A 24,548-nucleotide genomic window follows, 5' to 3' on the forward strand; every position below is an offset into this window, starting at 1 on the left:
CTCAATAGCAATTAGGCAAGAAAAGGACACTAAGGGCATCCAGATAGGAAAGGAAGAAATCAAGCTCTCACTATTCGAAGATGACATGATTCTATGCCTAGAGAATCCTAAAACCTCTACTAAGAAACTCCTAGAATCAATGGACTTGTACAGTCAAGTCCCAGGCTATAAAATCAATACCAAAAATCCATGGTCTTCTTATACGCAAATAGCGAGACAGAGGAAAGTGACATAAAAAAAATCCCATTTACATTCATGCCCCAGAAAATCAAGTACTTCAGAATCAGCCTAACTAAGGAGGTAAAGGATCTCTACAAAGAAAACTACAAAACACTACTCCACGAAATAAAAGAGGACACGAGGAAATGGAAACATATTCCCTGCTCATGGATAGGAAGAATTAACATTGTCAAAATGGCAATACTCCCCAAGGCACTATACAGATTCAATGTGATCCCTATAAGGATACTCATGAAATTCTTCAAAGAAATGGATCAAACACTCCTGAAATTCATATGGAACAATAAACGCCCACGAATAGCTAAAGACGATGGGAGACATCACCCTTCCCAACCTCAAACTCTACTACAAAGCGGTAACAATTAAAACACCATGGGAGCAGTTGATCCAGAGAGAGGATGGAGCTGGGAGTTCGGGAGATGAGAAAGATGGAAGACTGAATAAACGCCTGGACTCCCAGAGACCCTCCAGCCACCCCAGCCCGTCTCCTCCGCGCCCCAGCTCCTGACCTGGCCCCCTAACTGCGGCCCGCCCTCGCAGGAAGGCACTGGGGGCGTGTTCGTATCTTAGTGGGCGTGGTCTAAAAGTGGGAGTGGCCTCCTCTCAGACCGCAGTTATTCATTCTTACCTCAGCTCACTCGGTACTTGTACTTTTTTGAAAATTCACTTTTGCGATCTCAAACATGCAAAATAGCCATTAGTTTAGTCTGACACTTTAAAAGCTGTCAGTTAATAAGGAAACTTTAGCACGATCAGAAAACCTTCTTTCCACAAGAAGAAAAAGGAATAAATAACTACAAAGCTCCAACTCTATACTTCCGTAACAATATGAAGAAGCAGCGAAAATCCCCTCCGCGAAGAGAGGGGGAAGAAAAGATACCAGAAACCTCAACAGGGGCTTCTCACATCTACGACCTCTCAGATAAACAATTCAGAGAGGAAATCTGGAAGAGAGTCGACCTACTCCAAGCAAATATGGAACAGACATCCAATAAATTAAGGGAGGAGATGAATGAAGCGCTGGAACGGTCTACCAAGAAAATACAGGAAGAAATGAGAGCAGATGTGAGAGCAGAAATCTCAAACCTTCGAACGGAAGTCTCACAAATAAAGGAATTGGTAGATGAAATAAAAATCTCACTAGATGCCCTCAACAGTAGAATGACTACAGCCGAAGACAGAATCAGCGACCTGGAAGATGAGCTGCAGAAAGCTTATAGACAGCAACAAATCATGGCCAAAGACCTCAAAATGGCTATAGAGCGAATCAGAGCCCTGGGGGATGACTTCAAGAGGAACAACATAAGAATCATTGGAGTACCAGAACCGCAGGGAAGCAACCCCAATGAAAAAAACACAGTCAAAGATATCATTGCTAAGAAATTCCCAGAGCTGGACAAGGCAGGCATCCAGATCCAAGGAGTCTGAAGAGTACCAGCAAAAAGAGACCCGAATAAAAAGACCCCAAGGCATATCATAGTCAGAATGATGGATACCATGGATAGAGACACAATTCTGCAAGCAGCAAGGGAAAGGAAGGAAATCACATACAAAGGAGCACCCCTCAGATTTACGGCCGATCTGTCAGAAGAAACCCTCCGAGCCCGAAGACAATGGTGGGACATAGTGAAAAAACTCAACGAAATGAATGCCTCACCAAGAATACTTTATCCAGCTAAACTCTCACTCAAACTCGAAGGAACCATACACTATTTCTCAGATAAACAACAGCTCAGGAACTTCATAGACTCAAAACCAATCTTGAAAGAAGGTCTAAAGGGGCTACTGTAAGACAAGGAGGAGCCCCATAAGAACAACAAATCCCACAGAAAGATGACACAAAACCACATCACAATAATCTCTCTCAATGTCAATGGCCTAAATGCACCTATCAAGAGACACAGAGTGGCTAAATGGATGCGGAAATTAAACCCAACATTCTGTTGCCTGCAAGAAACACACCTGAACAAACAGAGTAAACATAGACTCAAAGTCAAAGGATGGAAAACAATCCTCCAAGCAAACAACCCCCTTAAAAAAGCTGGAGTGGCCATCCTGGTATCCGACAACATAGATTTCAGGATGAAAAAGATCAAAAGGGACAGCGAAGGTCATTTTCTGTTTATCAAGGGATATGTACAACAGGAAGAAATCACACTCTTAAACGTATATGCTCCTAACGAACGACCGGCTAACTATTTAAAACGACTCCTAACAGACTTCAAAGAGGACATCACTAACAGCACAATTGTAGTCGGAGACTTCAATACGGCCTTATCGCCTCTAGATAGATCCACAAGAACAAAACTCAACAAGGAAACACTGACTCTGAATGAAGAAATTGAAGAGAGAGGCCTAATAGACCTATACAGGGCCTTACACCCCAAAAAGAAAGAATACACATTCTTTTCCAGTGCACATGGAACATTTTCAAAAATAGACCATGTACTGGGCCCCAGAACATACCTCAATAGAATCGGAAAAATAGAAATTGCATCAACCATCTTTTCAGACCACGATGCGCTGAAGATAGAAGCTAACCACCCACAAATACGGAAAATCAAATCAAACACCTGGAAATTAAACAATTCCATGTTGAACAATGAGTGGGTCAAGAAGGAAATCAAGGAAGAAATCAAAAGATACTTAGAAACAAATGAGAATGAAGACACGAGCTACCAAAACCTATGGGACGCAGCTAAAGCCGTGTTAAGGGAAAAATTTATAGCTCTCCAAGCATTCCTCAGGAAGGAAGAAAGGACCCACATAGATAGCTTGACTTCACGACTCAAGACCCTAGAAAAGGACCAGAAAAAGGACTCCAAACCAGACCGAAGGAAAGAAATAATAAAAATTAGAGCAGAAATTAATGACATCGAAACCAAAAAAACAATCCGAAAGATCAATGAAACAAAGAGTTGGTTCTTTGAGAAAATAAATAAGATTGATAAACCGCTAGCAAGACTCACAAAGAAAGAAAGAGAGAAAACTCTAATAAATCGAATCAGAAATGAAAAGGGGGACATCATAACAGAAACCAGTGAGATTCAAAAGATCATTAGAGACTACTTTGAAGGTCTTTACGCCACAAAAAAGGAGAACCTAAAAGAAATGGATGGATTCCTTGATTCCTACAATCTCCCAACACTGAAGAAAGAAGACCTGGAATACCTGAATAGACACATCAATGTTAAGGATATTGAAACTGTAATCAAAAACCTCCGCAAAAACAAAAGCCCAGGCCCAGATGGTTTCACTGGCGAATTCTTCCAAACATTTAAAGAAGACCTATTGCCTGTTTTCCTCAAACTTTTCCAGGAAATTGAAAAAACAGGAACTCTCCCAAACAGTTTCTATGAAGTACATATCTCCCTAATACCAAAAGCAAACAAAGACACCACTAAGAAAGAAAATTACAGACCAATTTCCCTGATGAACACCGATGCGAAGATCCTCAACAAAATACTAGCAAATAGGATCCAACAACTCATCAAAAAGATCATACATCACGACCAAGTGGGATTCATCCCAGGGATGCAAGGATGGTTTAACATTCGGAAATCAATCAACATAATCCAGCATATCAACAAAAGTAAAGATAAAAACCATATGATCATATCAATAGATGCAGAGAAAGCATTTGACAAGATCCAACATCCTTTCATGATGAAAACCCTCGCCAAAATGGGGTTTGGAGGAACTTTCCTCAAGATAGTCGAAGCCATCTATCACAAGCCTACGGCAAGCATTATCCTCAACGGGGAAAAACTAAGGGCCTTTCCTCTGAGATCAGGCACAAGACAAGGATGCCCACTCTCACCACTCCTCTTCAATATAGTACTGGAAGTACTTGCGATAGCTATTAGACAAGAAAAAGAGATTAAGGGCATCCAGATAGGAAGGGAAGAAATCAAACTCTCACTATTTGCAGACGACATGATACTATATCTAGAGAAGCCTAAAACCTCTACTAAGAAACTCTTAGAAACAATAGACTTATACAGTAAAGTTGCAGGCTACAAAATCAATACCCAAAAATCCATGGCCTTCATATATGCAAACAATGAGGCAGAGGAAAGGGACATGAAAAAAGCAATCCCATTCACAATCGTGCCCCAGAAAATCAAGTACCTCGGAATCAGTTTAACCAAGGAAGTAAAAGACCTTTACAAAGAAAACTACAAAACGCTACTCCATGAAATCAAAGAGGACATGAGGAAATGGAAACATATACCCTGCTCGTGGATAGGGAGAATCAATGTTGTCAAAATGGCAATACTCCCTAAAGCATTATACAGATTCAATGCGATCCCTATAAATATACCCATGACACTCTTCAAAGAAATGGATCAAGCAATCCTAAAATTCATATGGAATAACAAACGTCCAAGGATAGCTAAAACAATTCTTGGGAAAAAGATGATGGGAGGCATCACCATCCCCAACCTCAAACTTTACTACAAAGCAGTAACAATTAAAACAGCATGGTACTGGAACAAAGGCAGAGCCGTAGACCAATGGAACAGGGTGGAATATCCCTACACACAACCCCAAATGTATGACCATCTAATCTTTGATAAGGGAGCAAGAGATGTGAAGTGGAGCAAGGAAAGCCTCTTTAACAAATGGTGCTGGCACAACTGGACAACCACATGCAAAAAAATGGGTTTAGACCTTGACCTGACACCATGCACAAAAGTCAGATCAAAATGGATTAAAGACCTCAACATTAGACCACAAACCATAAGGTACATTGAAGACAAGGTCGGCGAAACCCTCCACGATATTGAAGATAAAGGTATCTTCAAAGGTGACACGGAACTAAGCAATCTAGTAAAAACAGAGATCAACAAATGGGACTACATTAAACTAAAAAGCTTCTGCACCGCAAGAGATACAGTGACCAGAATACAAAGACTATCCACAGAATGGGAAAGGATATTTACACAATACCCATCAGATAAGGGGTTGATATCAATGGTATATAAAGCACTGGTTGAACTCTACAAGAAGAAAACATCCAACCCCATCAAAAAATGGGGCGAAGAAATGAACAGAAACTTTACCAAGGAAGAAATACGAATGGCCAAAAGGCACATGAAAAAGTGCTCTGCATCACTAATCATCAGAGAGATGCAGATCAAAACAACCATGAGATACCACCTCACACCACAGAGACTAGCACACATCCAAAAGAACAAAAGCAACCGCTGTTGGAGAGGATGTGGGGAGAAAGGGACCCTTCTTCACTGCTGGTGGGAATGCCGACTGGTTCAGCCCTTCTGGAAAACAATTTGGACGACTCTCAAAAAATTAGATATTGAATTCCCATTTGACCCAGCAATACTACTGCTGGGAATATATCCCAGAGAGGCAAAAAAGTACAATCGAAACAACATCTGCACATGTATGTTCATCACAGCACTGTTTACAATAGCCAGAATCTGGAAAAAACCCGAATGCCCCAGAACGGATGACTGGTTGAGGAAACTTTGGTACATCTATACAATGGAATACTATGCAGCTGTTAGAAAAAAGGAGGTCAAGAATTTTGTAGTCAAGTGGATGGGCATGAAAAGTTTCATGCTGAGTGAAATGAGTCAGAAAGAGAGAGACAGACATAGAAAGACTGCACTCATCTATGGTATATAGAATATCAGAGTGGGAGACTAATACCCAAGAACTGTAGAAATAAGTACCAGGAGGTTGACCCCATGGCTTCGAGGCTGGCCTCACGTTCCGGGGAAAGGGCAACTCAGAGAAGCGATCACCAACTACATTGTAGTCGAAGGCCATGTGGGGGAAGGGAATTGCGGGCTGAATGAGGGCTAGAGACTGAGCACAGAGGCCACTCAACACCTTTATTGCAAACCACAACAGCTAATTAGAGAGAGAGAACAGAAGGGAATGCCCTGCCACAGTGGCAGGGTGGGGTGGGGGGGAGATGGGATTGGGGAGGGTGGGAGGGACGCTGGGTTTACGGGTGGTGGAGAATGGGCACTGGTGAAGGGATGGGTTCCCGAACTTTGTATGAGGGAAGTATAAGCACAAAAGTGTATAAATCTGTAACTGTACCCTCACGGTGATTCTCTAATTAAAAATAAATAAATTATATTAAAAAAACACCATGGTACTGGAACAAATGCAGAGCTGCAGAACAATGGAACAGTGTGGAATATCCTTACACATAATCCCAAATATATGATCATCTAATCTTTGATAAGGGAGCAAGAAATGTGAAGTGGAGCAAGGAGAGCCTCTTTAACAAATGGTGCTGGCATAACTGGACAACTGTAGGATAACATGGGGTTTGTCCTTTTAGCCTTGCCGCAGGGAACTTAGTTTACCTTATAGCAATGGCCTTTCTGTATGGACACACGAAGACAGTTAATATTATGCTTTGTAACTTGGGAGCTGATTGACTCCAATAATATTTACTCCCAGGAATCTGCTTTCTCAACTCAGTTGCCCTTAGTTTCTAGCACCCCAAAAGCAGGGTCCCGATGAGGGACAGAATGGACCCAAGGCAAGCTGTGAGCTACCCTGGCATCGAAATGGGCCAGGCCAAAGCGCCACAATACTCAACTATAAGTTGAGAGCATGGTCATAGACAGATGCTGTCATGATCCAAAAGTAACGATGAGACTAGGACCCTGCTGGGGTTAGGAAGACTAACCTGGCCTGAGGACTGTGGTCTGGAATATATAGTGAATGTCCTCAGGAAGACCCAAACTTTAAGTCTGATATATCTCTTACGTGCTCATACAGAATGACATTGCTAGAAATATTAGAAGTAAATTCACTATAACTATTTAAACGGATTACTAGCTGAGGAAGGAAGAAAGGGACACACCCTGACACACCCTTGTTTGGACCCCACCCTTGAGCGGATCTCCTAGTAATCTCATCAAATTCCTTAGATGAGATTTTGTTAATCTCCTCAAGACATGGTCTTACTCTTCTTTGTTGATTTGTTAATGTTCAACCCACCTTTGTGTCACCACCCTATGTAATTTGCTGTATAAACTGAGACAGAAGAAGAAAACAGGGAGACAGAAGAAGACAGAAGAAGACGACACAAAAGAAGACACAGAAGACACACAGGAAGACACAGAAGCAAAGGAGACAACACAAACAGAAGAAGACACAGAAGCAGAGACAGAGAGAGGCCGGAAGAGACCAGAGGAGAGACTACAGAGACAGAAACAGAGAGACAGACAGAAGAGAGCACAGCAGCACACACAGAAGCAGAGCACGAGGAGGAGCCGTCCCGATCTGGTCCTTACACAGTAGCTCGAGAACACGAACTCGAGCGGTGCATGCGAGAGAGAGCTGCCCCAAGTGCCCGAGGACAAGGGAACCACCCGACACATCATTGCATCTCCCTCTCCCTCACGCACCGCCCTTGTGATTTTTTTACAGACAACCACATGCAAAAGAATGAGCTTAGACCTTGACCTAACACCATGCACAAAAGTCAGATCAAAGTGGATTAAAGACCTCAACATCAGACCACAATCCATAAGGTACATTGAAGACAAGGTTGGCAAAATCCTCCACAATATTGAAGCTAAAGGTATCTTCAAAGATGACACACAACTCATCAACCAGGGGAAACAGAGATAAACAAATGGTACTATATTAAACTAAGAAGCTTCTGCAGCACAAAAGATACAGTCACCAGAATACAAAGACAATTTACAGAATGGAAAGGGATATTCACCTAATACACAACCGATAAGGGGTTGATATCAAGGATATATAAGGCACTGATTGAACTCTACAAGAAGAAAGCATCCAACCCCATCAGAAAATGGGGCAAAGAAACAAACAATCTTTCTCAAGGAAGAAATATGAATGACCAAAAGGTACAAGAAAAAATGCTCTTTATCACTAATCATCCGGGAAATGCAGATCAAAACAACTATGAGATACCACCTAACACCACAGAGACTGGCACACATCCAAAAGAACAGAAGCAACCGCTGTTGGTGTGGATGTGGGGAGAAAGGGACCCTCCAACACTGCTGGTGGGAATGCCGACTAGTTCAACCCTCCTAGAAAACAATATGGTCGTTCCTCAAAAATTTAGAAATCGAGCTCCCATTTGACCCAGCAATACCACTTCTGGGAATATATCCCAGAGAGGCAAAAAGATATAGTTGAAATGACATCTGCACTTGTATGTTCATCGCAGCACTGTTTACGATAGCCACAATATGGAAAAAAACCTGAGTGCCCGAGAACAGATGACTGGTTAAAGACACTTTGGTACATCTCCACAATGGAATACTACTATACAACGGCAGCTGTTAGAAAATATGAAGTCATGAACTTTTCATATAAGTAGATCAACATGGAAAGTATCATGCTAAGTGAAATGAGTCAGAAAGAGAGAGACAGACATAGAAGAATTGCACTCATCTGCAGAATATAAAACAACTGAATGGGAGACTAACACCCAAGAATAGTAGAAATAAGTACCAGGAGGTTGGTTCTATTGCTTGGAAGCTAGCCTCACATGCTAGGGGAAAAGGCAGCTGAGATAGAGAAGGGAACACCAACTTAAGTGTGGTTGGAGGACCCGCTCGGGATGGGAGAGGCATGCTGAAAGCAAACTATAGATTGAACATGACAGCCACCCAATGCTCCATTGCAAACCACGACACCCAAAAGAAGAGAGAGAACAAAACAGAATGCTCTGCCACAGAGGCGGGGTGGGGGATGGGATGTGGCTGTGAGGGATGCTGGCGTCATCGGTGAAGGAGAATAGGTACTGGAGTAGGGATGGGTACACGAGCATTGTATGATTGAAACACAGCATGAATATATGTAAATTGTAGTTGTACCCTCACGGTGATTCATTAATAAAAAAAATAAAAATAAAATGTTCATTCACAGAACAGGGAGAAAGGTCTGCAAAGTTTAAGTTTTAGAAAGGAACTCCCAGAATGACCAACAACTGGGAGCTCTTTGGCACTATTGCGGCAATGTGGGAAGATGCCATCCTTGACAACATCGACAAGGAATATGATTGACTAGTTCAGCACCTCCATCACTGCACAAGAATCCCGAGAGTGAGAAAGTCACAAACAGACTCTTGTCTCTGGAAACTCTCGAGCTCATTAGTCAATGTGGTTTGGCGCGAGCCTCAGGCAACCACAAGCTGACATCCAAGCTCGCAAAAGAGAAGCGATAAAGGAAGACCACAAAGAGAGAAGAGCAGCAGTGTTGGCCGATGTGGCAAAAGATGGGAAAGTATTCACAACACTCACCTGTCCTTCGCCAACTACAAGACCAAGATGACTGCCCTCCGATGTCCTGTTATCTATCACATCTTCCAGAAAGACAATGCAGAGGATTATTCAAAACTTCTACTCGGATCTCTTTGACAGCCATGTCCACCTGCCCACAAACCAAATTCCACAAGATGGATATGTCATTCCCAGCGTCCTCCCTTCTGAAATCTGACACACCATTTCATCGGTAAAGACGCATAGAGTACCCAGTCCAGAGAGGGTCAGACCCGAACACCTGAAGAATCTGCCTCCAGTACTTATCAATACACTGGCTCAACTCTTCACAGGCTACTTGTCTGAATGCAGGTTTCTGTCCCAGTGGAAAACCAGCAGGACCGTTCTATTGTACAAAAAGGGAGACATACACAACATCGGCAACTATCACTGAATCTGCTGTCTGTTGTCTATAAGTTGTTCACTCAGTCATCCTGAATAGAATAGGCAGAACACTAGACAAAGGACAACCATGAGAACAAGCCAGGTTTCGAAAAGAATTCAGCACAATCGACCATATCCACACAGTGACCAAACTCATTGAAGTTTTGCGAGTATAAGATGCCGCTCTGTCTAACATTCATTGACTTAAAGAAGGCCTTCAATTCTGTTGAGACTGAAGTGGTCATCGAAGCCCTAGCTAAACAGGACATTCAAACTCAATACATCAAGATCCTCTGGAGCTGTATTATGGATTCACCACCAGGATCTCACCATTCTACAAGGAAGTGATCATTGACATAAAGAGAGGGGTTTGGCAGGGTAATACCATTTCACAGAAACTCTTCAGTGCCACCCTCGAGAACGTCATACGACAACTGGAATGGGAAAGAATGGAAGTGAAGATAGATGGTTGGCAACTACACCACCTCCGCTTCACTGATGACGGTCAAGGATCATGGACGCTGTCTCGTTTGCCAAGACATCAAAAATTAGATGGGCCAGACATGTAATGCAATTCAGAGTCGACTGCTGGACTAGAGCTGTTACCAACTGGATTCCATGGGGAATCAAAATAGCACGTAGCCTCCCACCAATGAGATGGTCAGACTTCTTCGTCAATACACTTCATGAACGGTTTGAGGCTCTTCCTGTTCCTGGAGCGAGTATTGGGCTACACCAGCATGAGACAGGGACAAATGGAGACGTTACTGGTGCCTGCTCAAGCAAATGGAAGATCAACGGAAGACAAGTGATACAAGTGAAAAATAAAATGCATATCAGAAGCTCTAAAGTATCCATAAACATTATTTATTGAGTAGATATATAGTATAACAAAGATACTATTGGTGAACCTAAAGTTATTATTATTCCATAACATTTTATCAAATATTGTCTTTCCTGTGGGAACAACATATTTTTTTTTTTTGCTTTTTGGGTCACACCCCGCAATGCACAGGAGTTACCTCCTGGCTTTGAACTCAGGAATTGCGCCTGGCGGTGCTCGGGAGATCATATGGGATGCTGGGATCGAACCCGGGTCGGCACATGCAAGGCAAACGCCCTACCCGCTGTACTATTGCTCCAGCCCCGGACACAAAATCTAGATAATTTTCTTATTTATCCAAATTCTCAATAATGAATTTATAAATTAAACAATATTCCAATTAAATGTGCTCATATTGCATATGTTTTCAACTTCAAACAGCATAATAAAACGTAAAATCATTTGACAAAATTTCCATGGAAGATATGCAGAAAATTTGAAAATGAAACATTGCACCTAAGGGAACATTCCATAGAATTGCCTTAAGAATTAAGTCTCTACTGTTAGACATGTATTTCTTAATGAAGAAATTCCTTTGTGAGCACCAGTCTCTAAGGTCTTAATCACTTTCAACATGTACAGTATTTAGTATTGTACATTAATATGTCCATATTACAAAGGATGAGTCTTGCACTATGTACAAATGAACATAGTAGTCTCCTCTCTTAGTTAGAGAAATCTACCTGCAAATGTGTCTCTAAGAGCACATTAAGAGAGCATCCTAAAAAAAAAAAAAGAGAGCATCCTGGCCTAGGAATATATAGCTCAGCAGAAGAGCACTTGCCAAGCACGTATGAGACTGCAGGTTTGATCACTGGCAATGCTAAAAATAAAGAGGCAGGACATCAAAAATACATTTACCTAAATTTATCAGATCTTTTGCCAGTCTCCCATTTAGTTTGTTCCCGTGTCTTTAATAAAGAATTCTATTAAATTCTAGTGCCCCTTTGCAACCAGATGTGAATGTGACCGTGGTGTGAGTGGAAGGAACTACTGCCCACAGCAAGAGTTATAGAGAACCACTGCCTTTGAAGAGCTTATCCGAAAAAGCAGAGAAGCAAGAGTCATAGCAACAGGACCACGAGACACTGAACCACAGGAGAACGTGACAGTTGGGACTTCTTCCCTCATCCAAACAAGATGATTTCCTATAGTTTTGTTTACTGGTAAGTTTTTTCTATCATATCATGAAAATTACAAGTGTAACCTCCTACAATGCACAAATTTCAGATAACATAGGTTACAGGATAACACCAAAAGAAAGGGTTAAATGTGTGTTAGTTACCTGTAAGTGTCTCAGGGTTGGAAATTAAATTAAATGTCACCATGAGGAATTAGTCGCGTTTTCAGTTGCTGAATAATCTCTATGTACCAAGAGGCACACAGTATATTCCACCTATCATTTTAATCTTCCTCATAACCACCCTAAAGTCAGGTGATAGTAGGAGAAAAAGTGGTCTGAGAGAGCTCAGTGCTCTTGTTCAAGTTCACAGAATGTTTTCCGACTGATGCTGCTCTCAGAGTCCCCAAGCTGTGCCCTCGAGTCCGGGGCCTGAACTATTTTTAAGCATCTTCTCCACTGACTCTCTGTGCTAACAGTAATGTGTACTTCTTCCCTTGCGATGGATGAAACATCAAAAATGTCAGACCACTGTGATATTTTGCTCCCAGTTTTCTCTCACTATCACCATAGACATTCAACTTATATTACATTATGTTTTAATCCAATTTGTCTGAAATGTCACTGAAAATGCAATCTGCATAAACCATGCTTTTATTAGAAATAATATCTGTACCATTAAAATTGAAAACTGTATTTCATTTTGAAGAGCAGTTTACCAATATTTAAACAACACTTTCTTTGACACATGCTTTTTCTGATTTTAAAAACATGTTCACCTTCACATTAAAATGAAAATTTTTCAAATGTTGAGATCCAAAATGTTGAGGATATGGTCCAGGTCCAGCAATTGTTTGGCTTGTATAAGAACTACTTCAATTCCCAGTGCCAAAATAGAAAGAGAGAAAGAGAGAGGGGGGTGGGGGAGAGAGAGTTTCTGACAGTAAAATTAAATGCAAAATGTGTATGAATACACATAAAAATTATTATCCTTTATTTGAGCTTACAACATTAAACTACATACATAAAGAATACATTCTGATTTAACAGCACTTCTTTTTCTTTTTATGGCTTTTGGAGTGACACTCCGCGATGCTCAGGGATTACTCCTGACCCTGCATTCAAGAATTACTCCTGGCAGTGCTCAGTGGACCATGTGGCAGGCCCGGGATGGAATCCCAGTCAGCCTCATGCTCGACAAATGCACCGCCACTGTCCTATCGCTCCAGCCCCTTGATAGCAATTCTAATCTCTGGGGGTTTATGTGCCAGAGAGAAAAAGGGCTCAGTCATGTTTATACTGTTCAGCCTTGCTAACTTATCTTCACACTGAACTCTGTAATTAGTGCGTCAGAGTACCAATGTTTTTAGCTCAACAATCTGAGACACTGAAATTCCATGGATGTCTGATTCGTTAGCAATCAGGAAAGCAGGGTACTAATGATCATACATGCTGAGCAATCTAAGCAAATATCTAATAAACATTCCTAATATTTTAGTCAATATTATACTTAAATTGTTTACTTAAATTGAACCACCTAAACCCAGAACTTAAGATACTAATATGTCATTGTTTGACAGTTACTCATGAAAAATAAACTTATGGCAATAATTTTAAAAATCAAATTCAGGTCTGGGGATGAAACTCAGTCTTAGAGCACCGGCCTTGCAGCTGTGAGCCCCTCCCTCGGTTCCATCCCTGGCACTGCCCCCAAAACCAAGTTGAATCCATTAATATCTTGTTAGGAGGGGTCCTTGCACAGGGCCGACCCTGGTTCATTCCCAGCACCTCATATGATGATCCCCTAGGCCCAGTGGGAGTGACCCCTGAGCACAGAATAAAGAGTAAGGCCTGAGCCCAAAAACAAAATTTTGTTTCACCGCATTCCCCACTAAAATTCTGACTGAAAGAGATTGATTCGGTTTGGTTTAAACATTTTTAAATTTTGTGTCCCTTTAAGGGACTGGAGCTATAGCATGGAGGGTAGGGCATTTGCCTGGCACTTGATTGACCTAGGTTCGATTTCTCCATCCTTCCTGAAGAGTCCGGCAAGCTACCGAAAGTATCCTACCCGTACAGCAGAGCTGACAAGCTACCTGTGGCGTATTCAATATGCCAAAAACAGTCACAACAAGTCTCACAATGGAGACATTACTGGTGCCCACTCGAGCAAATCGATGAACAATGGGACAACAGTGCTACAGTGCTATATTAATACAGAGTAAAAGACATATTAAACTCTAAAAGGCGATTATTATAAACATCATCAGCACTGAGACTATTTGGGCCACAGGAATGACTGTGATTGGGATGAAGGATCAACAGAAGCTACTAAAGTGATCGGCAATATTCTCCTTTTGACTTCAGTTCAAATTACACAAATAACCACCTTCATTTTATGACTTTTATGTTTTTATGTGTTCCTGTTTGATAACAAAACAATTTTTTAATTCAGGTAACATGGGAGTGACTATTTTGTGCTATTTTCAAAAAAAATGAAATAGATCTAGGTGCCATAAAAAGTATCTTTAAACTCTACATACAAAATCAGTATGAGGCATTGATTAAGGAAAAGAGATTTCTTTGTATGTAAATGGGGCCCCAGTTACTGCAGAAATAAAATTTAAAAATTGGAGATTTTGTGAGGTCAAACAAGGGCAGAGACCAGATCTGTGTCATCTGATTCCAATTTAATCCTAAAATTCTACATGTTTTAGTACCCATCACTAGGCACAGTTTAATGTGCCAAATGAATTTAGTAATTTTGGGATTTTGATTCAAAAATGTTTACTCTAATCTTCTAAGATTTACCAATTCAAGATGTATACTGGGATCATAAATATTCTCTTATCGTATGCATGTTTTGCATTTTTAAGTTGCATAGAAAATTTTAGGCATTCCACTTTGGGTCTAAAACTTCATTATAACATCAAAGTGAAATCAGAATAAATAACAGTCTAGAGAATAATAATTATTTATGGGTAAGTGTTTCAAACCTTTAGTCTTTAAAAATAAATGTGCCATGTGTTCTCAGAAATATTAATGATCTCACCTTTCCTTTGGAAGGAACTATTTTCTTCACTTAATAAAAAAAGAAATTGGTCTGAAAATATGTTCACTAAAGTCTCAGAGACATATTGCTTCCAGCTTTGAAACTAGGATTTAACACAAAGCAACTGAGTCCACAACTTAAGTTGAATCTGTGTAGCACTGTAGTACTGTCTTCCCGTTGTTCATCTATTTGCTCAAGCGGATACAGTAATGTCTCCATTGTGAGACTTGTTGTTACTGTATTTGGCATATTGAATACACCACAGGTAGCTTGCCAGGCTCTGCCATAAGGGCAGAATACTCTCAGTAGCTTGCTGGGCTCTCTAAGAGGGACGGAGGAATCGAACCCAGGTCGGCCACGTGCAAGACAAATGTCCTACCCGCTGTGCTATCTAATGTAAAAGAAATAAAATATTATAAATTTAAAGTACCCAAAGTATGCACTCACAACAATATGAATAAAAATATAGTAATTAACTCAGTCATCAAGCATTTTAGTTATCTCATTTTGGGTACAGTATTCAGAAATAGTGAGATTGATGTCTTATCTCATATTTGTATTTCCCTAGAGTGAAAAGGTTTGATTGGATTTAACTATAGGACACAAAGGAGCCAGATAATCAACACCCATAACTAATAAATTCCATGGGAAATAAACAATACTGAAAATGGAATAAAGTATTTTGTTTGTATTACCTGTCTTGTTAATTTTGCTCAATATCTAGTGATTAGCAGCCACACACACGGTTGCTTTGTGACACCAAATGGTTCTGGAATTAGTTCAGGTTTTAACTGTAAAAAATAAATCAATAAGACTCTGGATACGATGTAATATCAGAAAACAGAATTTATCACATAAACATATGGGGATGATTCATAACACTATGGGGGTTAAGACTTGTGCTTGCATAGACCCAACCATGATGACACATGGCCTCTGACCATCAAGCATTACCAGATCTCCATAGCCATGGGATATTCCTGGCAATGCAGGGCCCCAAGCAGCACCTCCCCCACAAGCCCTGGCACTCCAACGTTAGCCCACTGAAAGAGAATATTGAGTATGATGCCTGGGCAGCACCTGAGAGGTCCTATCTCACAAACAAAAAGAAAAAAATGTATATAGCCTCTGTACACGCACATAAAGGTAAATGTTAAGAAAGATTGCTTCTCCATAGCAACAAAAATATATACAAAAAGAGCATTACAGTAGGTAACACAGAAGTTGATGCAGCAACACCAGAGGACAACAGGGAATAAAAGGAATGCTGTGAAGTCTGGTACTCCTGGTACTTACTATTATGAATGTGATTATAATTATGATTAGGGGTTGACATGTAGAAATTTGGCAGGTAATATGCATAGTGATTTGGCTTCTTGGGATTTTAATGGTGGTTATCCCCTTCACTTTTTACTTTAATCTTACTCCTTTGATTGTGGAAAAGTTTGTAAGTTATGTCTGACATAGTTTTAAGGAAGAGCCAAGTCTCATATTACATCCCCTCAGACCAGAAATGTAAGTGTGATCAAAAATGTGACTCTAAGGAAAAATGTGTCAGTGTGAGAGGTGGCCCCGACATAATCAAATATTCGTAATTTAAAGCATGTATTTATACCTACCTATGCATGTCTTTATAAAAACTAAAACGTTTGTGGATAATGATTTTCAAAATATATTGAAATTAAGTTGAAATAACATATTAGCCTTTTTCAATAGCTAACAATTAAATATGAATAGATTAATCATTTTACTTTTACCACCTTCCTGGCTATAAAGAGATGTGAAGGGCCATGGGGCTTGAACACCAGGAATGCATTTTGTTAAATTTCCTGTTGAAATAATCAGAGAAGGGATAGAAGGTGGTGTGTATTAGCACTTTTTGAATATCTGTGCTTCAACCTAGGAATGACTGTAAATTTAACTTCACTTAGTCTCTCATAAGGAGCAATGGAAATGAACAATGAAAGTTTCAACATGGACTTCATCCTTCTGGGGTTCTCTGAATGGCCCCAACTGGAACGCATCATCTCGGTGGTTGTCCCCATCTTCTATGTTGTGATTCTGGTGGGAAACACAATGATCATCCTGGTTTCCCACCTGGACCCCAAGCTCCACACACCCATGTACTTCTTCCTCTCCAATCTGTCCTTCTTGGATCTCTGTTTTACCAACAGTGTTATCCCTCAGATGCTGGTACATATGTGGGGTCCAGAAAAATCCATTTCTCGTCTTAGTTGTATGTTCCAAGCTGCCATCGCCGGAGACCTGGGTGCCACAGAGTGTCTGCTCTTGGCTGTGATGGCCTATGACCGCTATGCTGCTGTGTGCCAGCCTCTGCACTACACGGTGATAATGCACCCTCAGCTCTGCCACAGGATGGTGCTGGCTGCCTGGCTAACTACTCTTGGCTGTGCCACAGTTATCTCCACTTTGACTCTGACGTTGCCTAGATGTGGGCACCAAGAGGTGGATAACTTTTTCTGTGAGATCCTAGACCTCATCAAGACTGCTTGCGCCTATTCAAAGGTACTTGAGGTACTTTTCCTTTCTCTGTCAGTGCTATTTCTTCTGGTGCCTCTATCAGCGATTCTCATCTCCTATGGAGCAATCACTCGTGCTGTCATGAGGATCAAGTCAGCAACAAGATGGCGGAAGCTCCTCAACACCTGTGGCTCCCACCTCACCGTGGTGACCCTCTTTTATGGGACTCTCATGTCTATGTACTTGAGGCCACAGAACAGCTCCACCCAAAATGAGGGAAAGTTCATTGCTCTGGTGTACATGATACTTATACCAAGCCTTAACCCACTCATCTACTCCTTAAGAAACAAAGATGTAAAGAATGCAGTCAAGAAAATCCTGTGTGTCAAAATCTGGTCAGCAAAGTTATGAGAAACATGAAAAATCCATCTAATGAGCTACAGGAAAAAAAATTGGTCTTGAACAACAGAAAGTGATAGTTCAAATTTTTCAATGATCATTGTCTGGGATTTTGCCATGCACCAATTATTTAACTAAATATACATTTTGTTGAGAGACATGGTAAGAGGCGATTCAAATGCATGAATGAAATGCAACTTGTTTGTGGGGAAAGATTCACAGTTATTAATAATTACTTTGAGATGAATTGTAATGAGCACAGTGTTGAGCCAGTCATAGATATGTGTATAAAGTATTGAGAATAAATTTTTTTTCCTTAAAGAAATATTTTATTGAACCACCGTGAAAACAAGAAAAAAATACAAAGCTTTCAGATTTAAGTCACAGTCAAATACTGATTAAACCACCATCCCTTCACCAGTGCACTCGTTCCACCACCAAGAACCCCAATACACCCCCCTCCCACCCCACCCCCCATCTAAGTAGCTAATGATATTCCCATTATTCTCTATATATATTGAGTACATTCCATATTTCCATACAGAACTCACTATTATTGATTGGAAATTTTCCCCAACAATCAGGCCTGCTGAATAGGCATCATCTAATAATTTCTCTTCATTGGTAAGAGTGAAGACTTTGAGTCCACGCGGCTGCGATAGCGGTTTTGGGTTTCTAATATTTTAGCTCAGTTCACAGTCAAAATGGATGGCTGCAAGAATCCGCTCTGGTGCCAAAATGGGTTAGGAGACCTCAGGATCACAGTCAATAGGCGCGGAGGCTCTGCTTCTCGTGCCGCGGCTCTCGGTTCATCTCTGGGCGGAAGGCGCGCCGGGAACGCCCCCCCTCCCAGGACCACCTACAGGCTATGTCACTAAAGAAAGTCCTACCTCCTGGTGGAGGGGTCTTAGAGGGTGGCTCTCACCGCGTGGCTGCTGCCGCTGCCGCCATCTTCGCTCAGAAAAATGGGGTGGAGAGGAAAAAAAAAACCCTCCCCGGGCTGCACGAGGTTGTAGCTCAGTTCACAGTCAAAATGCATGGCTCAAGCATCCGCTCTGGTGCCAAAATGGGTTAGGAGACCTCAGGATCACAGTCAATAGGCGCGGAGGCTCTGCTTCTCGTGCCGCGGCTCTTGGTTCATCCGAGAATAAATTTTAAGTAACATGTGTTCTAATGTTGGATGGAAAATGACTGGACAATGACTTTATGTCACACGGTTGCCACTCCCTTCCATTCACCTCTTACTACTCCCTTCCACCATCACCTCAAATTTAACTGAGTAACACATATACGTGAGGGCTAACTTCTACCAACACATGGCCAGGAAAGTGATATGTGCAATTTCCAGGTCATCTGTTCAACCAGAAAAGCTTCCCCCTCCTCACTTGCTTGTTACAAGATAGCAAATGGGAAGTGTACCTACCTTTGAAAGAACTTTGGAAGGGAATGAAATACCTAGAGGTACATGGACCACTCCCGCAGAGCAATGTCTCCACACTAGAAAAGATCAAACAGATATAGTGTTCAGTGATAACCTAGCCCTGGAGTTTGGAATTCCTATGTTAAACTAACTTAACTGTCATTCTTATATAGCCCCATTACATTTATACATATTTCTGTACAGTAGCATCAACATTACCTGGCAAGTTATAAGAAATGTAATGGAGGTAGGGCCAGAGAAACAGGACAGCCAGAAAGGTACTTGCTGTGAGAGCACCATTCCTCCAGGAGTGATCCCCGAGCAGAGAGTAAGAAGCAAGACTTGAGCACTCCTGGGTGAAGGCCCCCCAAAAAATATAAAGGGGGAGAGGAGAAATGTAACTTTCTGAATACCAACTGAGATTTCCTGAATAAATAGGGATCTTGATAAGCACTCAAGATGACTGATTGAACTTTGAGGACCACTATTGCATAGAATAGAGACATACTATTTATGAAAGAAAATTGTCTTTTTTAAAATTTTTTATTAAAGAATCACTGTGATGTACAGTTACAAACTTATGAACTTTTGTGTTTGCATTTCACTCATACAGTGATCATTTACCCATCCCTCTACCAGTGCCCATTCACCTCCACCAATGATCCCAGTATCCCTCTCACCCCCCCCACCCCATCCCCCATCACCCTACCCTGCCTCTGCAGCAGGGCATTCCCTTTTGTTCTCTCTCCTTTTGGGTGTTGTAGTTTGCAATATAGGCATTGTGTGGCCTTCATGTTCTATAGTCTACTTTTAGTTCGCATCTTCCAACCCGAATGGGTCCTCCCAACATCCTCTACTTGGTGTTCCCTTCTCTATCTGAGCTGCCTTTTGCCCCAGCATGTGAGGCCAGTTTCCAAGCTATGGAGCAGAACTCCTGATCATTATCTCTACCACCCTTAGGAGTTAGTCTCCCACTCTGTTATTTTATATTCCACAGATGAGTGCAATCTTTCTATGTCTGTCTGTCTCTTTCTTTTTTTTTTTTGCTTTTTGGGTCACACCCGGCGATACACAGGGGTCACTCCTGGCTCTGCACTCAGGAATTACCCCTGGCGGTGGTCAAGGGACCATATGGGATGCTGGGAATCGAATCCGGGTCAGCCGCGTGCACGGCAAACGCCCTACCCGCTGTGCTATAACTCCAGCCTCTGTCTCTCTCTTTCTGAATCATTTCACTTAACATGATACTTTCCATATTGATCCACTGCAAACTCATACCTCTGTCCAATAGGCTCTGAAAGATGGTGGTCACCATGCTGCCACTGAGGGGGAAAGGCGAAAGGGACAATGCCCTTTCCCCCCAGGGTGGCATGGGGCCATAGCTTAGTTCACAGTCTGGAAGCATTTCTGCATGGTACTGGTTTATAAGTCCTTTTCCTACTGAATAATGGTGACTAAAAGTGACATTTTATTGGAAAACTTTGGATGCTCTTCTTTCACAAAATGAAATTTTAACAATCTCAAGTATGCTAGGCAAATATTTTTATTTTGTTTTAATGATAAAAATATTAGAATTATGGATACTCTTGTGATGGATAATAAACCTCTGGAATTTCCCCACCTAGGGCCCATTTTAGAAATTTAAAATCCTCTCTATAAATAAATACCTTTCATATTTATATTGCCCATGCTGCACCATGTCTGGGGCAGAACAAAGTCACCATCTACATCAATTTACTAAAGTTGGGTATGAGAGACCAGTAGGGTTATGATTTATTCGGTCTGATCATTGCATTTGTGGTTTTAAATTTAAAATTCATATGGTATATCTTACTTGGAATATATTCTGTGTGTAGGTAATTTTTACAGTCGCCATTAGTCAATCATTGATAAAAAAAAATAAGAATCTGTTAGAAAATGAAGGGACAAAATGATAGTAAAAGCATAAAGACAATATTTTTCTTTTGTGTGGGCTGGAGCGATAGCACAGCGGTTGGGCATTCACCTTTCATGAGGCTGACCTGAGTTCGATTCCTCCAACCCTCTTGGATAGCCCGGCAAGCTACCAAGAGTATCGAGCCCGCGCGGCAGAGCCTGGCAAGCTACCCATGCATATTGGATATTGGATATGCCAAAAACAGTAACAATAAGTCTCTCAATGAGAGACATTACTGGTGCCCACTCAAGCAAATTGATGAGCAATGGGATGACAGTGACAGTGACAGTGCATCCTTAAAAGTACACGTAAGAATGTATTAGAAGCTACAAAAGAGGGAATACAAAATGATGTTATAAATTTTCTCACAGTCACGTCCACAAACTGCCTCTGGAGCCATATAAGTTCATTAACAACCATGATACATAGACTCACAAATAAATTTCTCAGAAGACAGCAACATGAGAGCAACATGCCACATACATGCCTCCAGACCTCAAAGTCACCATCCAGTAAAAAAAAATTAAATTCACTCAGCTGTATCACCATATTTTAAATTTTAGAATTCCTGGAGCAGTATTTACATCACTGATGATGTACCCAGAGTAGCACACCACATTTGATAGGGTGTAAAGTTGAAAACAACAAATCTCAGGATTCGAGCGGGGGGAATGTGTGTGTATATACATACAAATGTATATACACACATGTATATATATTTATACATCCTAATATATATGTATTAGCACACCAGGCTCAACCTTTAACAACATGTTAGTAATTTCTTAAACAAGGGTTTAATAGTTCAAGGATGAAATACAACAATCTTCCCATTCTTTCCTCTAAGGAAACGTTTTTGGATCATTTTTAGCAGATTATTCATAATAAGCTATGCAAAATGAATTATTTATGTCCAGCTTTGAAGGCAGATTTGGGCATTGGGGAGGAAACATTCAAAATACAATGGTGGGAAGGTGTAATGGTGCTGGGATTGGTGTTGTGAACTGTAACACTATAGCACTGTAGCACTGTCGTCCCATTGTTTATCGATTTGGCACTGGTATGCCAAAAACAGTAATGACAAGTCTCACAATGGAGATGTTACTGGTGCCTGCTTGAGGTGTTGTGAACAACTTTATAAAAATTTAAAAATATATACCACTGGGAGAAAGATGGTGAAAATGGAACAAAAGATTCACTTGTATCACTTGTCATCCCGTTGATCTTCTATTTGCTCAAGCAGGCACCAGTAACGTCTCCATTTGTCCCTGTCACATGCTAGTGTAGCCCAATGGTATCTGCTCACTCCAGGAACAGAGAGAGCTTCAAACCATTCATTAAGGGTTTTGATGAAGAAGTCTGACCATCTCATTGAAGGGCAGCCACAGGATCTTTTGATGTCTCGTGAAATCCAGTCAGTAACAGCTGTAGTCCAGCAGTTGTCTCTGAATCGCATTACGTGTCCAGCCCATCTGATTTTTGACACCTTGGCAAATGAGATAGCATCCCTGATTCTTGATCATCGATGGAGGTCTGAACTCCAGATTCCTTCTCTCAGATTCCTGAGTGAAATGTGATACTCCAAGAATAGTTCTTTCGATTCCTCTTTGGGATACCCAAATAGCGCTCTTGTACTGTTTTCATAGGGTCCGGGTCTCTGAGGCGTATGTTAATGCAGGAAGAATGGTGGCGTCGAAAATATGTTCCCAGAGCTGGAGTTTCTTCGTCCTCTTAACCACTTCTTCGACGTTCTTGAAGGTGTTCCATGCTGCTCTCTTCCTCCTGCGCAATTCTGGCACCAAGCCGTTCCTCGTGTTGAGTTCTCGACCCAGATACACACACAGCTGCTGCATTCAGAAATCTTCGTTCTATTGGGAGCAAATAGAATGTCAGGGACTAGTTCATTTTTTGTGAACATTTTTTTTGGTGAGATTCAGCTGCAGTCCAACCTTTTCACACTTGCGGTTGAAGTCAACCAGCATTTGTGCCACTTGGCTAATGTTTGGTGTTATTAGAACAATGTCATCAGCGAAGCGGATATGGTGCAGTTGCCAACTGTCTATCTTCACTCTCATTCCTTCCCATTCCAGTTGTCGCATGACATTCTCGAGGGTGGCACTGAAGACTTTTGGTGAAATGGTATCGCCCTGCCAAACCCCTCTCTTTACACCAATGATCACTTCCTTGTAGAATGGTGAGATGCTGGTGGTGAATTCGTAATACAGCTCGAGAAGGAGCTTGATGTATTGGGTTTGAATGCCCTGTTTGGCTAGGGCTTCGATGACCACTTCAGTCTCAACAGAATCAAAGGCCTTCTTTAAATCATTGAACGTAAGACAGAGCAGCATTTTGAACTCTCTCAAAACTTTAATGAGCTTGGTCACTGTATGGATATGGTCGAACGAATGAATCCTTTTCAGAACCTGGCGTGCTTGCATGGTTGTCCTTCATCTTGTGTTCTGGCTATTCTACTCAGGATGACTCGAGTGAGAAACTTGTAGGCAACAGACCACAGGCAGATTGGGCGATAGTTGCTGATGTCGTGGATGTCTCCCTTCTTATACAACAGAACAGTCCTGCTGGTTTTCCACTGGAACAGAAACTTGCATACAGACAGTAGTGTGTGAAGAGCCGAGCCAGTGTATTGACTAGTATTGGCGGCAGATTCTTCAGGTGTTTGGGTCTGATCTTGTCTGGACCGGGTGCTGTACTCAACTTTACCGACGAAATGGCATGTCGGATTTCAGAAGGGAGGACATTAGGAACAATATATCCATCCTGCAGAATTTGGTATGTGGGCAGGTGGAACAAAAGAGTTGGAATGTAATATATTGTTATGGCACATGATTTTTAATTTTAGAAGTTTTATTTTTAAGTAATCCTTCAGATCCAGTTGATTTACCAAGGTACATAGAGGCAGACTCCAGCACCTAAGAGAAGCAGCAATAGTCTTTCTGGATTATAATGCAAACATATTATAATCTTGATAGTTTGCCTGCAGAGCTGAATCTGCTTAGGATGGGGGGGGAGAAAATTGGAAACTCCAGCTTATGGGACAGTCAAAGCAGCACTCTAAGGGAACTTCATCAGGAAACAAAAATGTAAATGAATGACCTGACCTCAAATGAATGACCTAGTCTCAAGAAAATATATAATGGGGAATAGAGGTAGTACAGCAGGTAGGGCATTTGCCTTGCAGCTCATATGCTCCACAGCACCACATATGTTCCCCTGAGCCCCACCAATAATGATCTCTGAGCACAGTTATCCCAGAAGTAAGCCCTGAGTACCACTGAGTGTGGAGGAAAGGAAGGAAGGAAGGAAGGAAGGAAGGAAGGAA

At 41.4% G+C, this 24,548-nt stretch overlaps 1 protein-coding gene across 1 annotated transcript; it reads left to right on the forward strand.

Annotated features, from left to right (window-relative positions):
* The first annotated feature begins 16,919 nt into the window (after positions 1-16,919).
* LOC101540534 (olfactory receptor 2W1-like) lies at positions 16,920-17,864 on the forward strand. Its single transcript, XM_004622010.2, has one exon. The coding sequence runs from the start codon at positions 16,920-16,922 to the stop codon at positions 17,862-17,864; it is 945 nt and encodes a 314-aa protein (XP_004622067.2).
* Positions 17,865-24,548: the final 6,684 nt, after the last annotated feature.

The sequence above is a fragment of the Sorex araneus genome, chromosome 2 (assembly GCF_027595985.1).
Source record: "Sorex araneus isolate mSorAra2 chromosome 2, mSorAra2.pri, whole genome shotgun sequence".
NCBI classification, from domain to species: Eukaryota; Metazoa; Chordata; class Mammalia; order Eulipotyphla; family Soricidae; genus Sorex; species Sorex araneus.